This window comes from Somniosus microcephalus, chromosome 12 (assembly GCF_052327205.1).
Source record: "Somniosus microcephalus isolate GS21.2 chromosome 12, FLI_Smic_1.0, whole genome shotgun sequence".
Lineage (NCBI taxonomy): Eukaryota > Metazoa > Chordata > Chondrichthyes > Squaliformes > Somniosidae > Somniosus > Somniosus microcephalus.
The window spans coordinates 211,127,929-211,142,571 of NC_140998.1; the positions used below are offsets into that span (position 1 = coordinate 211,127,929).

A 14,643-nucleotide genomic window follows, 5' to 3' on the forward strand; every position below is an offset into this window, starting at 1 on the left:
ATCTAACCCGTGCTGTACCTGCCCTGGGAGTGTTTGATGGGACAGTGTAGGGGGAGCTTTACTCTGTACCTAACCTGTGCTGTAACTGCCCTGGGAGTGTTTGATGGGACAGTTTAGAGGGAGCTTTACTCTCTATCTAACCCATGCTGTACCTGCCCTGGGAGTGTTTTATGGGACAGTTTAGAGGGAGCCTTACTCTGTATCTAACCCGTGCTGTACCTGCCCTGGGAGTGTTTGATGGGACAGTGTAGAGGGAGCTTCACTCTGTATCTAACCTGTGCTGTACCTGCCCTGGGAGTGTTTGATGGGACAGTGTAGAGGGAGCTTTACTCTGTATCTAACCCGTGCTGTACCTCCCCTGGGAGTGTTTGATGGGACAGCGTAGAGGGAGCTTTACTCTGTATCTAACCCGTGCTGTACCTGCTCTGGGAGTGTTTGATGGGACAGTGTAGAGGGAGCTTTACTCTGTATCTAATGCGTGCTGTACCTGCCCTGGGAGGTTTTGATGGGACAGTGTAGAGGGAGCATTACTCTGTATCTAACCCGGTGCTGTACCTGCCCTGGGAGTGTTTGACTGGACAGTATAGAGGGAGCTTTACTCTGTATCTAACCCGTGCTGTACCTGCCCTGGGAGTGTTTGATGGGACTGTGTAGAGGGAGCTTTACTCTGTATCTAACCCGTGCTGTAGCTGCCCTGGGAATGTTTGATGGGACAGTGTTGAGGAAGATTTACTCTGTATGTAACCCATGCTATACCTGCCCTGGGAGTGTTTGATGGCACAGTGTAGATGGAGCTTTACTCTGTATCTAACCCGTGCTGTACCTGCTCTGGGTGTGTTTGATGGGACAGTGTAGAGGGAGCTTTACTCTGTATCTAATGCGTGCTGTACCTGCCCTGGGAGTGTTTGATGGGACAGTGTAGAGGGAGCTTCACTCTGTATCTAACCCGTGCTGTACCTGCCCTGGGAGTGTTTGATGGGACTGTGTAGAGGGAGCTTTACTCTGTATCTAACCCGTGCTGTACCTGCTCTGGGTGTGTTTGATGGGACAGTGTAGAAGGAGCTTTACTCTGTATCTAACCCGTGCTGTACCTGCCCTGGCAGTGTTTGATGGGCCAGTGTAGAGGGAGCTTTACTCTGTATCGAACCCGTGCTGTACCTGCCCTGGGAGCGTTTGATGGGACAGTGTAGAGGGAGCTTTACTCTGTATCTAACCCGTGCTGTACCTGCCCTGGGAGTGTTTGATGGGACAGTGTACATAAGAACATAAGAAATAGGTGCAGGAGTAGGCCAATCGGCCCCTCGAGCCTGCTCCGCCATTCAATAAGATCATGGCTGATCTGATCCGAACCGTCAATCTACTATCACAGAACCATCTCCTGAATCTTACAGAATTAGACACACAAAAAAGGAGCAGGATCAGGCTATACGGCCCCTGGGCCCGCTCCACTACCCACAGGGCCATGACCGATCCGAACCTGGACTCATGTCCAAATTCCTGCCTGCTTCCCTTAACCCTTTATTCCCTTTACTTCTAGGAAACTGTCTATTTCTGTTTTAAATTTATGTAATGATGTAGCTTCTACAGCTTTTTGGGGCAGCATATTCCATGGACCTACCACCCTCTGAGTGAAGTAGTTCCTCCTCATCTCAGTTTTGAAAGAGCAGCCCCTTATTCTAAGACTATGCCCCCTAGTTCTAGTTTCACCCATCATCGGGAACATCCTCCCCGCATCCACCCGATCCAACCCCTTCACAATCTTATATGTTTCAATAAGATCGCCTCTCATTCTTCTGAACTCCAATGAGTAGAGTCCCAATCTACTCAACCTCTCCTCATATGTCCATCCCCTCATCCCCGGGATTAACCGAGTGAACCTTCTTTGTACTGACTCGAGAGCAAGTATGTCTTAAGTATGGACACCAAAACTGTACGCAGTATTCCAGGTGCGGTCTCACCAATACCTTGTACAACTGAAGCAATACCTCCCTATTTTTATATTCTATCCCCCTAGCAATGAAAGCCAACATTCCATTGGCCTTCTTAATCACTTGCTGCACCTGCATACTAACCTTTTGAGTTTTGTGCACCAGGACCCCCAGATCCCTTTGTACTTCAGTACTTTCCAGTTTCCTGCCATTAAGATAATAACTTGCTCTACGATTTTTCCTGCCAAAGTGCATAACCTCACACTTTCCAGTATTGTATTCCATCTGCCAAATCTCTGCCCACTTACTTAGCCTGTCTATGTCCCCTTGCAGGTTTCTTATGTCCTCCTCACTCACTACTTTCCCTCCCTGCCCTGGGAGTGTTTGATGGGACAGTGTAGAGGGAGCTTTACTCTGTATCTAACCCGTGCTGTACCTGCCCTGGGAGTGTTTGATGGGACAGTGTAGAGGGAGCTTTACTCTGTATCTAACCCGTGCTGTACCTGCCCTGGGAGTGTTTGATGGGACAGTGTGCAGGGAGCTTTACTCTGTATGTAACCCGTGCTGTACCTGCCCTGGGAGTGTTTGATGGGACAGTGTAGAGGGAGCTTTACTCTGTATCTAACCCGTGCTGTACCTGCCCTGGGAGTGTTTGATGGGACAGTGTCGAGGGAGCTTTACTCTGTATCTAACCCGGGCTGTACCTGCCCTGGGAGTGTTTGATGGGACAGTGTAGAGGGAGCTTTACTCTGTATCTAACCCGTGCTGTACCTGCCCTGGGAGTGTTTGATGGGACAGTGTCGAGGGAGCTTTACTCTGTATCTAACCCGGGCTGTACCTGCCCTGGGAGTGTTTGATGGGACAGTGTAGAGGGAGCTTTACTCTGTATCTAACCCGTGCTGTACCTGCCCTGGGAGTGTTTGACACACTGCGATGGCAGTCCCAGACCTTTGCTGGGTTTGAGGTTCGAGTTGTGTCCCGAAGATTGAAATGCCTGCCCATTCCTCATAATCTCAGCGATCGGCTGCCAGAGATGGTTCTGAAGGGTGAATATTCGATGTCGGGCCTTCCTAGCTTTGAGGCCTTGCACATCATCATTGGATATAAAGTGTGTGTCTGAAAAATGACCTGACGACAGAGATATAAAGAAAGCAAGTGCGTGTTCACAATGAAAACGTTATCCATATCTTTGATGCAATGGATTTTATTGGCAGTGATTATCTATCACGATTTCTTCTTTGCGCTATTGGCACTGAATGAGATCCCCGTCTTTGGCAATCAGCCAGAGCTGTCCCAAATCTGTGGTCACATGCTTGAACGCAATTCTGCCGATGTTGATGTTGGTCCAAACTGTCCCAGTTGATGAAGTATTGCTGATCCCGTCTCTGTAAAATGAAAACACCAGATTGAACAACGCTGTTCCAGACGTTCTCCCGGCCGGCCGTCCAGCTTCCACCCTCCGTAAACAAAACTCTGCTGCACTGTGTCCTAACTTGCACCGAGTCCCGTTCACCCATCGCCCCCTGTGCTCACTGCCCCTTGTCCTAACTCGCACCGAGTCCCGTTCACCCATCGCCCCCTGTGCTCACTGCCCCGTGCCCTAACTCACACCCAATCCCGTTCACCCATCGCCCCCTGTGCTCACTGCCCCTTGTCCTAACTCGCACCGAGTCCCGTTCACCCATCGCCCCCTGTGCTCACTGCCCCGTGCCCTAACTCACACCCAATCCCGTTCACCCATCGCCCCCTGTGCTCACTGCCCCGTGTCCTAACTCGCACCGAGTCCCGTTCACCCATCGCCCCCTGTGCTCACTGCCCTGTGTCCTAACTCGCACCGAGTCCCGTTCACCCATCGTCCCCTGTGCTCACTGCCCCGTGTCCTAACTCGTACCGAGTCCCGTTCACACATCGCCCCCTGTGCTCACTGCCCCGTGTCCTAACTCCCACCGAGTCCCGTTCACCCATCGTCCCCTGTGCTCACTGCCCCGTGTCCTAACTCACACCAAGTCCCGTTCACCCATCGCCCCCTGTGCTCACTGCCCCGTGTCCTAACTCGCACCGAGTCCCGTTCACCCATCGCCCCCTGTGCTCACTGCCCCGTGTCCTAACTCGCACCGAGTCCCGTTCACCCATCGCCCCCTGTGCTCACTGCCCCATGTCCTAACTCGCACTGAGTCCCGTTCACCCCGTCGCCCCCTGTGCTCACCGCCCCGTGTCCTAACGCGCACCCAGTCCCGTTCACCCATCGCCCCCTGTGCTCACTGCCCTGTGTCCTAACTCGCACCGAGTCCCGTTCACCCATCGTCCCCTGTGCTCACTGCCCCGTGTCCTAACTCGTACCGAGTCCCGTTCACACATCGCCCCCTGTGCTCACTGCCCCGTGTCCTAACTCCCACCGAGTCCCGTTCACCCATCGTCCCCTGTGCTCACTGCCCCGTGTCCTAACTCACACCAAGTCCCGTTCACCCATCGCCCCCTGTGCTCACTGCCCCGTGTCCTAACTCGCACCGAGTCCCGTTCACCCATCGCCCCCTGTGCTCACTGCCCCGTGTCCTAACTCGCACCGAGTCCCGTTCACCCATCGCCCCCTGTGCTCACTGCCCCGTGTCCTAACTCGCACTGAGTCCCGTTCACCCGTCGCCCCCTGTGCTCACCGCCCCGTGTCCTAACGCGCACCCAGTCCCGTTCACCCATCGCCCCCTGTGCTCACTGCCCCGTGTCCTAACTCGCACCGAGTCCCGTTCACCCATCGTCCACTGTGCTCACTGCCCCGTGTCCTAACTCGCACCCAGTCCCGTTCACCCATCGCCCCCTGAGCTCACTGACCCGTGTCCTAACTCGCACCGAGTCCCGTTCACCCATCGCCCCCTGTGCTCACTGCCCCGTGTCCTAACTCGCACCCAGTCCCGTTCACCCATCGCCCCCTGTGCTCACTGCCCCGTGTCCTAACTCGCGCCGAGTCCCATTCACCCATCCCCCTCTGTGCTCAGTGCCCCGTGTCCTAACTCGCTCCGAGTCCCGTTCACCCATCGCCCCCTGTGCTCACCGCCCCGTGTCCTAACTCGCACCCAGTCCCGTTAACCCATCGCCCCCTGTGCTCACTGCCCCGTGTCCTAACTCGCACCCAGTCCCGTTCACCCATCGCCCCCTGTGCTCACTGCCCCGTGTCCTAACTCGCACCGAGTCCCATTCACCCATCGCCCCCTGTGCTCACCGCCCCGTGTCCTAACTCGCACCCAGTCCCGTTCACCCATCGCCCCGTGCTCACCGCCCCGTGTCCTAACTCGCACCGAGTCCCGTTCACCCATCGCCCCCTGTGCTCACCGCCCCGTGTCCTAACTCGCACCCAGTCCCGTTCACCCATCGCCCCCTGTGCTCACTGCCCCGTGTCCTAACTCGCGCCGAGTCCCATTCACCCATCCCCCCCTGCGCTCAGTGCCCCGTGTCCTAACTCGCTCCGAGTCCCGTTCACCCATCGCCCCCTGTGCTCACCGCCCCGTGTCCTAACTCGCACCCAGTCCCGTTCACACATCGCCCCCTGTGCTCACTGCCCCGTGTCGTAACTCGCACCGAATCCCGTTCACCCATCGCCCCCTGTGCTCACTGCCCCGTGTCCTAACTCGCACCGAGTCCCATTCACCCATCCCCCCCTGTGCTCACTGCCCCGTGTCCTAACTCGCACGGAGTCCCATTCACCCATCCCCCCCTGTGCTCACTGCCCCGTGTCCTAACTCGCACGGAGTCCCATTCACCCATCCCCCCCTGTGCTCACTGCCCCGTGTCCTAACTCGCTCCGAGTCCCGTTCACCCATCGCCCCCTGTGCTCACCGCCCCGTGTCCTAACTCGCACCGAGTCCCGTTCACCCATCGCCCCCTGTGCTCACTGCCCCGTGTCCTAACTCGCTCCGAGTCCCGTTCAGCCATCGCCCCCTGTGCTCACTGCCCCGTGTCCTAACTCGCACCCAGTCCCGCTCACCCATCGCCCCCTGTGCTCACTGCCCCGTGTCCTAACTCGCACCGAATCCCATTCACCCATCCCCCCCTGTGCTCGCTCACCTACATTGGCTCCCGGTCTGGCAATACCTCATTTTTAACATTCTCATCCTTGTGTTCAAATCCCTCCATCGCCTCCTCACCCCCTCCTCCCTATCTCTGTAACCTCCTCCATCCCCTACCACCCTCCGTGATCTAATTCTGGCCTCTTGCCATCACTCCACCATTGGCGGCCGTGCCTTCAGCCGCCTGGGCCCCGAGATCTGGAATTCCCTCCCTAAATCTCTCCGCCTCTCTCTCCCTCTAAGACGCTCCTTAAAACTGGCCTCTTTGACCGAGCTTCTGGTCACCTGCCCTAAACCCTCCTTATGTGGCTCGGGGTTATAATTTTTCCTGATTAACTCTCCTGTGAAGCGCCTTGGGGCACTTTACTGCATTAAAGGTGCTGTATAAGTGCGAGATGTTGTGCGAAGCCTGGAACCGTACCTGCGATAGAGCTGGCCACCAGCATTTACTCCGTAGACACTCCCATCTGTCCCAACTTCGATCATTGCGAGTTTGCCAGCGACGTGCACCCAATTTGTCCCAACGCATTCACTTGGGGTCACACCAGATCGGAAATAGATGTCATTGTTTGAATTGACCCCCCAGCACCCTTCTGGCCCGCAGGAGTAATATTTCAATCTACCGTCCAAATTGTTGTAGACAGGGCTGTCATAAGAGGCAGCATTAATCGCCTCATGCTGTTTGACACAGTAGATGTTGTCATACATGTTAACTCCGCTCACAAAGCGATCTCCGCCGGCATCAATCTGCTTGAGCTGGCCTGTTGAGAAAGAGAATAAGTTGGACATCAAGTCATGACCTGGGGTTGTTCTCCTTGGAGCAGAGAAGGTTAAGGGGAGATTTAATTGAGGTGTTCAAAATCATGACGGGTTTTGTTTGAGTTTCCACTGGCAGATGGGTCGGTGACCAGAGGACACAGATTGAAGATATTTGGCAAAAGAACCAGAGGGGAGATGAGGGAGAATCTTTCTTACACAGCGAGTTGTTGTGACCTGGAATACGCTGCCTGAAAGGGCGGTGGAAGCAGATTCAATGGTAACTTTCAAAATGGAATTGGATAAATACCAGAAGGGAATAAATGTGCAGGGCTATGGGGAAAGAATCTTATCTCATTGACATGTCTAAGATTCTGAGAGGGATTGATGACACCAATATTTCTCTTAAACCCACGTTACTCCCAAGCCAAGAAACCGTCTTGCACCATTGTGCCTCACCCCAAGCGACGTGTACTCAAAAGAAACAGCGGCTTCGTAAAAAGAAAAATATATGTTGGCGAATGGAATTGCAAATCTAAAAGATCTGAAGTCTCCACGTTTTTTGTTCATTGGATCTCAGTAACTTCCAGATGTTGGGTTTCCTTACCAGCCATGATCGCCCAGGATCCGCCCAGCATTCTATAAACGGAGTAATTGTCATCGACTCCCCAAACTCCAGCGGGGCCCACGGTCACGTGCGCAAGATGCCCGGGAACGACCTGCCAGGTGTCTCCGTGTCTGGTGAAAATCATTCCGTCATCATTCACTCCGAAGACCTGCCCATTCCCAGCATCGATTTGCTTGAGTTTTCCCTCTATCCGACGGCAGACCAGGGCTGGAAGAGAAAGAGATGTCCTACCTGAGAAATTTAGGATCACAAATCATCTGCAAAGTATTTACGGCACAGAAACAGGCCATTCGTCCCAACTGGTCCGTGCCGGTGGTTGTGCTCCACCCGAGATTCCTCCCAACCCTCTTCATTTCACCCCATCAACACCAGCCTCCTCCCACCCCTCTTCATTTCACCCCATCAACACCAGCCTCCTCCCACCCCCCTTCATCACACCCCGTCAACACCAGCCTCCTCCCACCCCTCTTCATCTCACCCCATCAACACCAGCCTCCTCCCACCCCTCTTCATCTCACCCCGTCACCAGCCTCCTCCCACCCCTCTTCATCTCAGCCCATCAACACCAGCCTCCTCCCACCCCTCTTCATCTCACCCCATCAACACCAGCCTCCTCCCACCCCTCTTCATCTCACCCCATCACCAGCCTCCTCCCACCCCTCTTCATCTCACCCCATCAACACCAGCCTCCTCCCACCCCTCTTCATCTCACCCCATCAACACCAGCCTCCTCCCACCCCTCTTCACCTCACCCTATCACCAGCCTCCTCCCACCCCCCTTCATCTCACCCCATCAACACCAGACTCCTCCCACCCCACCTCATCTCACTCCATCAACACCAGCCTCCTCCCACCCCTCTTCATCTCACCTCACCAACACCAGCCTCCTCCCACCCCTCTTCATCTCACCTCACCAACACCAGCCTCCTCCCACCCCCCTTCATCTCACCCCGTCAACACCAGCCTCCTCCCACCCCTCTTCATCTCACCCCATCAACACCAGCCTCCTCCCACCCCTCTTCATCTCACCCCGTCACCAGCCTCCTCCCACCCCACCTCATCTCACTCCATCAACACCAGCCTCCTCCCACCCCCTTCATCTCACCCCATCAACACCAGCCTCCTCCCACCCCACTTCATCTCACCCCATCCACACCAGCCCCCTCCCACCCCTCTTCATCTCACCGTATCAACACCAGCCTCCTCCCGCCCCTCTTCATCTCACCCCATCAGCACCAGCCTCCTCCCACCCCTCTTCATCTCACCCCATCAAAACCAGCCTCCTCCCACCCCTCTTCATCTCACCCCATCAACACCAGCCTCCTCCCACCCCTCTTCATCTCACCCCATCAACACCAGCCTCCTCCCACCCCCCTTCATCTCACCCCATCAAAACCAGCCTCCTCCCACCCCTCTTCATCTCACCCCGTCACCAGCCTCCTCCCACCCCCCTTCATCTCACCCCATCAACACCAGCCTCCTCCCACCCCCCTTCATCTCACCCCGTCAACACCAGCCTCCTCCCACCCCTCTTCATCTCACCCCATCAACACCAGCCTCCTCCCACCCCTCTTCATCTCACCCCATCAACACCAGCCTCCTCCCACCCCTCTTCATCTCACCCCGTCACCAGCCTCCTCCCACCCCACCTCATCTCACTCCATCAACACCAGCCTCCTCCCACCCCCTTCATCTCACCCCATCAACACCAGCCTCCTCCCACCCCACTTCATCTCACCCCATCCACACCAGCCTCCTCCCACCCCTCTTCATCTCACCCCATCAACAACAGCCTCCTCCCACCCCTCTTCATCTCACCCCATCAACACCAGCCTCCTCCCACCCCTCTTCATCTCACCCCATCAACACCAGCCTCCTCCCACCCCTCTTCATCTCACCCCATCAACACCAGCCTCCTCCCACTCCTCTTCATCTCACCCCATCAACACCAGCCTCCTCCCACCCCTCTTCATCTCACCCCATCAACACGAGCCCCCTCCCACCCCTCCTCATCTCATCCCATCCACACCAGCCTCCTCCCACCCCTCTTAATCTCACCCCGTCAACACCAGCCTCCTCCCACCCCTCTTCATCTCACCCCATCCACACCAGCCTCCTCCCACCACTCTTCATCTCACCCCTTCAACACCAGCCTCCTCCCACCCCCCTTCATCTCAACCCATCCACACCAGCCTCCTCCCACCCCTCTTCATCTCAACCCATCAACACCAGCCTCCTCCCACCCCTCTTCATCTCAACCCATCCACTCGAGCCTCCTCCCACCCCTCTTCATCTCACCCCGTCAACACCAGCCTCCTCCCGCCCCTCTTCATCTCACCCCATCAACACCAGCCTCCTCCCACCCCTCTTCATCTCAACCCATCCACACCAGCCTCCTCCCACCCCTCTTAATCTCACCCCATCCACACCAGCCTCCTCCCACCCCTCTTAATCTCACCCCATCAGCACCAGCCTCCTCCCGCCCCTCTTCATCTCAACCCATCCACACCAGCCTCCTCCCACCTCTCTTCATCTCACCCCATCCACACCAGCTTCCTCCCACCTCTCTTCATCTCACCCCATCAACACCAGCCTCCTCCCACCCCTCTTCATCTCAACCCATCCACACCAGCCTCCTCCCACCCCTCTTCATCTCACCCCATCCACACCAGCCTCCTTCCACCCCTCTTCATCTCACCCCATCAACACCAGCCTCCTCCCACCCCTCTTCATCTCACCCCATCAACACCAGCCTCCTCCCACCCCTCTTCATCTCACCCCATCAACACCAGCCTCCTCCCACCCCTCTTCATCTCACCCCATCAACACCAGCCTCCTCCCACCCCTCTTCATCTCACCCCATCAACACCAGCCTCCTCCCACCCCTCTTCATCTCACCTCATCAACACCAGCCTCCTCCCACCCCTCGTCATCTCACCTCATCAACACCAGCCTCCTACCACCCCTCTTCATCTCACCCCATCAACACCAGCCTCCTCCCACCCCTCTTCATCGCACCCCGTCACCAGCCTCCTCCCACCCCACCTCATCTCACTCCATCAACACCTGCCTCCTCCCACCCCCTTCATCTCACCCCATCAACACCAGCCTCCTCCCACCCCACTTCATCTCACCCCATCCACACCAGCCTCCTCCCACCCCTCTTCATCTCACCCCATCAACGCCAGCCTCCTCCCACCCCTCTTCATCTCACCCCATCAACACCAGCCTCCTGCCACCCCCCTTCATCTCACCCCATCAAAACCAGCCTCCTCCCACCCCTCTTCATCTCACCCCGTCACCAGCCTCCTCCCACCCCCCTTCATCTCACCCCATCAACACCAGCCTCCTCCCACCCCCCTTCATCTCACCCCATCAAAACCAGCCTCCTCCCACCCCTCTTCATCTCACCCCGTCACCAGCCTCCTCCCACCCCCCTTCATCTCACCCCATCAACACCAGCCTCCTCCCACCCCCCTTCATCTCACCCCGTCAACACCAGCCTCCTCCCACCCCTCTTCATCTCACCCCATCAACACCAGCCTCCTCCCACCCCTCTTCATCTCACCCCATCAACACCAGCCTCCTCCCACCCCTCTTCATCTCACCCCGTCACCAGCCTCCTCCCACCCCACCTCATCTCACTCCATCAACACCAGCCTCCTCCCACCCCCTTCATCTCACCCCATCAACACCAGCCTCCTCCCACCCCACTTCATCTCACCCCATCCACACCAGCCTCCTCCCACCCCTCTTCATCTCACCCCATCAACAACAGCCTCCTCCCACCCCTCTTCATTTCACCCCATCAACACCAGCCTCCTCACACCCCTCTTCATCTCACCCCATCAACACCAGCCTCCTCCCACCCCTCTTCATCTCACCCCATCAACACCAGCCTCCTCCCACTCCTCTTCATCTCACCCCATCAACACCAGCCTCCTCCCACCCCTCTTCATCTCACCCCATCAACACGAGCCCCCTCCCACCCCTCCTCATCTCATCCCATCCACACCAGCCTCCTCCCACCCCTCTTAATCTCACCCCGTCAACACCAGCCTCCTCCCACCCCTCTTCATCTCACCCCATCCACACCAGCCTCCTCCCACCCCTCTTCATCTCACCCCTTCAACACCAGCCTCCTCCCACCCCCTTTCATCTCAACCCATCCACGCCAGCCTCCTCCCACCCCTCTTCATCTCAACCCATCCACACCAGCCTCCTCCCACCCCTCTTCATCTCAACCCATCAACACCAGCCTCCTCCCACCCCTCTTCATCTCAACCCATCCACTCGAGCCTCCTCCCACCCCTCTTCATCTCACCCCGTCAACACCAGCCTCCTCCCGCCCCTCTTCATCTCACCCCATCAACACCAGCCTCCTCCCACCCCTCTTCATCTCAACCCATCCACACCAGCCTCCTCCCACCCCTCTTAATCTCACCCCATCCACACCAGCCTCCTCCCACCCCTCTTAATCTCACCCCATCAACACCAGCCTCCTCCCACCCCTCTTCATCTCAACCCATCCACACCAGCCTCCTCCCACCTCTCTTCATCTCACCCCATCCACACCAGCTTCCTCCCACCTCTCTTCATCTCACCCCATCAACACCAGCCTCCTCCCACCCCTCTTCATCTCAACCCATCCACACCAGCCTCCTCCCACCCCTCTTCATCTCACCCCATCCACACCAGCCTCCTTCCACCCCTCTTCATCTCACCCCATCAACACCAGCCTCCTCCCACCCCTCTTCATCTCACCCCATCAACACCAGCCTCCTCCCACCCCTCTTCATCTCACCCCATCAACACCAGCCTCCTCCCACCCCTCTTCATCTCACCCCATCAACACCAGCCTCCTCCCACCCCTCTTCATCTCACCCCATCAACACCAGCCTCCTCCCACCCCTCTTCATCTCACCTCATCAACACCAGCCTCCTCCCACCCCTCGTCATCTCACCTCATCAACACCAGCCTCCTCCCACCCCTCTTCATCTCACCCCATCAACACCAGCCTCCTCCCACCCCTCTTCATCTCACACCATCTACACCAGCCTCCTCCCACCCCTCTTCATCTCCCCCCATCAACACCAGCCTCCTCCCGCCCCTCTTCATCTCACACCATCAACACCAGCCTCCTCCCACCTCTCTTCATCTCACCCCGTCAACACCAGCCTCCTCCCACCCCTCTTCATCTCACCCCATCAACACCAGTCTCCTCCCACCCCTCTTCATCTCACCCCATCAACACCAGCCTCCTCCCACCCTTCTTTATCTCACCCCATCAACACCAGTCTCCTCCCACCCCTCTTCATCTCAACCCATCCACACCAGCCTCCTCCCACCCCTCTTCATCTCACCCCGTCCACACCAGCCTCCTCCCACCCCTCTTCATCTCAACCCATCCACACCAGCCTCCTCCCACCCCTCTTCACCTCACCCCATCCACACCAGCCTCCTCCAACCCCTCTTCATCTCACCCCATCCAAACCAGCCTCCTCCCACCCCTCTTCATCTCAACCCATCCACACCAGCCTCCTCCCACCCCTCTTCATCTCACCCCATCCACACCAGCCTCCTCCCACCCATCTTCATCTCACCCCGTCCACACCAGCCTCCTCCCACCCCTCTTCAACTCAACCCATCCACACCAGCCGCCTCCCACCCTTCTTCATCTCACCCACCCACACCAGCCTCCTCCCACCTCTCTTCATCTCACCCCATCAACTCCAGCCTCCTCCCACCCCTCTTCATCTCAACCCATCCACACCAGCCTCCTCCCACCCCTCTTCATCTCACCCCATCCACACCAGCCCCCTCCCACCCCTCTTCATCTCACCCCAGCAACACCAGCCTCCTCCCACCCCTCTTCATCTCACCCCATCAACACCAGCCTCCTCCCACCCCTCTTCATCTCAACCCATCAACACCAGCCTCCTCCCACCCCTTTTCATCTCACCCCATCAACACCAGCCTCCTCCCACCCCTCTTCATCTCACCCCATCAACACCAGCCTCCTCCCACCCCTCTTCATCTCACCTCATCAACACCAGCCTCCTCCCACCCCTCTTCATCTCACCCCATCCACACCAGCCTCCTCCCACCCCTCTTCATCTCACGCAGTCAACACCAGCCTCCTCCCACCCCTCTTCATCTCACCCCATCAACACCAGCCTCCTCCCACCTCTCTTCATCTCACCCCATCAATACCAGCCTCCTCCCACCCCTCTTCATCTCCTCCCGTCAGCATCTCCCTCTTTACCATTCTCCCTCATGTGCTTCCCCTTGAACGCTTCTCTGCTCTTCGCCTCAACCACTCCCTGTGGTAGCGAGTTCCCCATTCTCACCACTCTCTGGGTAAAGAAGTTTCTCCTGAATTTCCGATTGGATTTATTAGTGACTGTCTTATATTGATGGCCCCTAGTTCTGGTCTCGCCCCACACAAGTGGAAACATCTCCTCTAGGTCTAGAAACCACACAACCCGTGTGCAGTTTTTGGCCACAATATGTGCCCGGATCTCCGATTGCCCTCAAAGTGGAAACTCTTTCACCAGACTGTGAATCCCCTTCAATATCAGAGCTCGCAATCCACGACACCCGGTTACCAGAGATCAGTTAAGAGTAGCACTCACCCAAGGAGCCTCCCGAGAGGGCCAGCAGCAGAAAGACGTGAGCTTGCATTGTCTTCTGGTGTCAAGTGTGTGGTGAGGAACCTTCCACAGCGCAATATCCCAGCACGAGCCGGCAGGCGTTTACAAAATGGCAACATTGATTAGTGGCTGGACAAACACTCACTGCAATCGCATCCAATCGTTGTCTAGGAGTCGCAGTCTAAGGATAAGGGCTCGGCCATTTGGGACCGAGATGAGGAGGAATTTCTTCACTCCGAGGGCTGTGAATCTTTGGAATTCTCTACCCCAGAGGGCTGTGAATGCTCAGTCATTGAGTATATTCAAAGCTGAGATCGATTAGATTTTTGGACTCTAGGGGAATCAAGGGATATGGAGATCGGGTGGGAAAGTGGAGTTGAGGTCGATGATCAGCCACGATCTTACTGAATGGTGGAGCAAGCTCGAGGGGCCGAATGGCCGACTCCTGCTCCTAATTCTTCTGTCCTTATGTCCAGGGATTTGAGCACCTAATCTAGGCCGACACTCCAGCGTCAGCACTAGGGGAGTGCTGCACTGTCAGAGGTGCCGTCTTTCAGGTGAGGTGTTAAGCCAAGGCCACGTCTGATCCCACAGCCACTATTTCGAAGAAGAGCAGAGG

At 56.7% G+C, this 14,643-nt stretch overlaps 1 protein-coding gene across 1 annotated transcript; it reads right to left on the reverse strand.

Annotated features, from left to right (window-relative positions):
* Positions 1-3,139: 3,139 nt before the first annotated feature.
* Positions 3,140-14,055, reverse strand: LOC147110007 (fish-egg lectin-like). The gene is made up of 4 exons (XM_086002453.1): positions 14,007-14,055; positions 7,350-7,577; positions 6,408-6,747; positions 3,140-3,313 (listed from the first exon to the last, which is right to left on the reverse strand). Exons 1-4 carry the CDS (start codon positions 14,053-14,055, stop codon positions 3,172-3,174), a joined length of 759 nt encoding a protein of 252 aa, XP_085858579.1. The 3' UTR covers positions 3,140-3,171.
* Between the last annotated feature and the right edge of the window lie 588 nt (positions 14,056-14,643).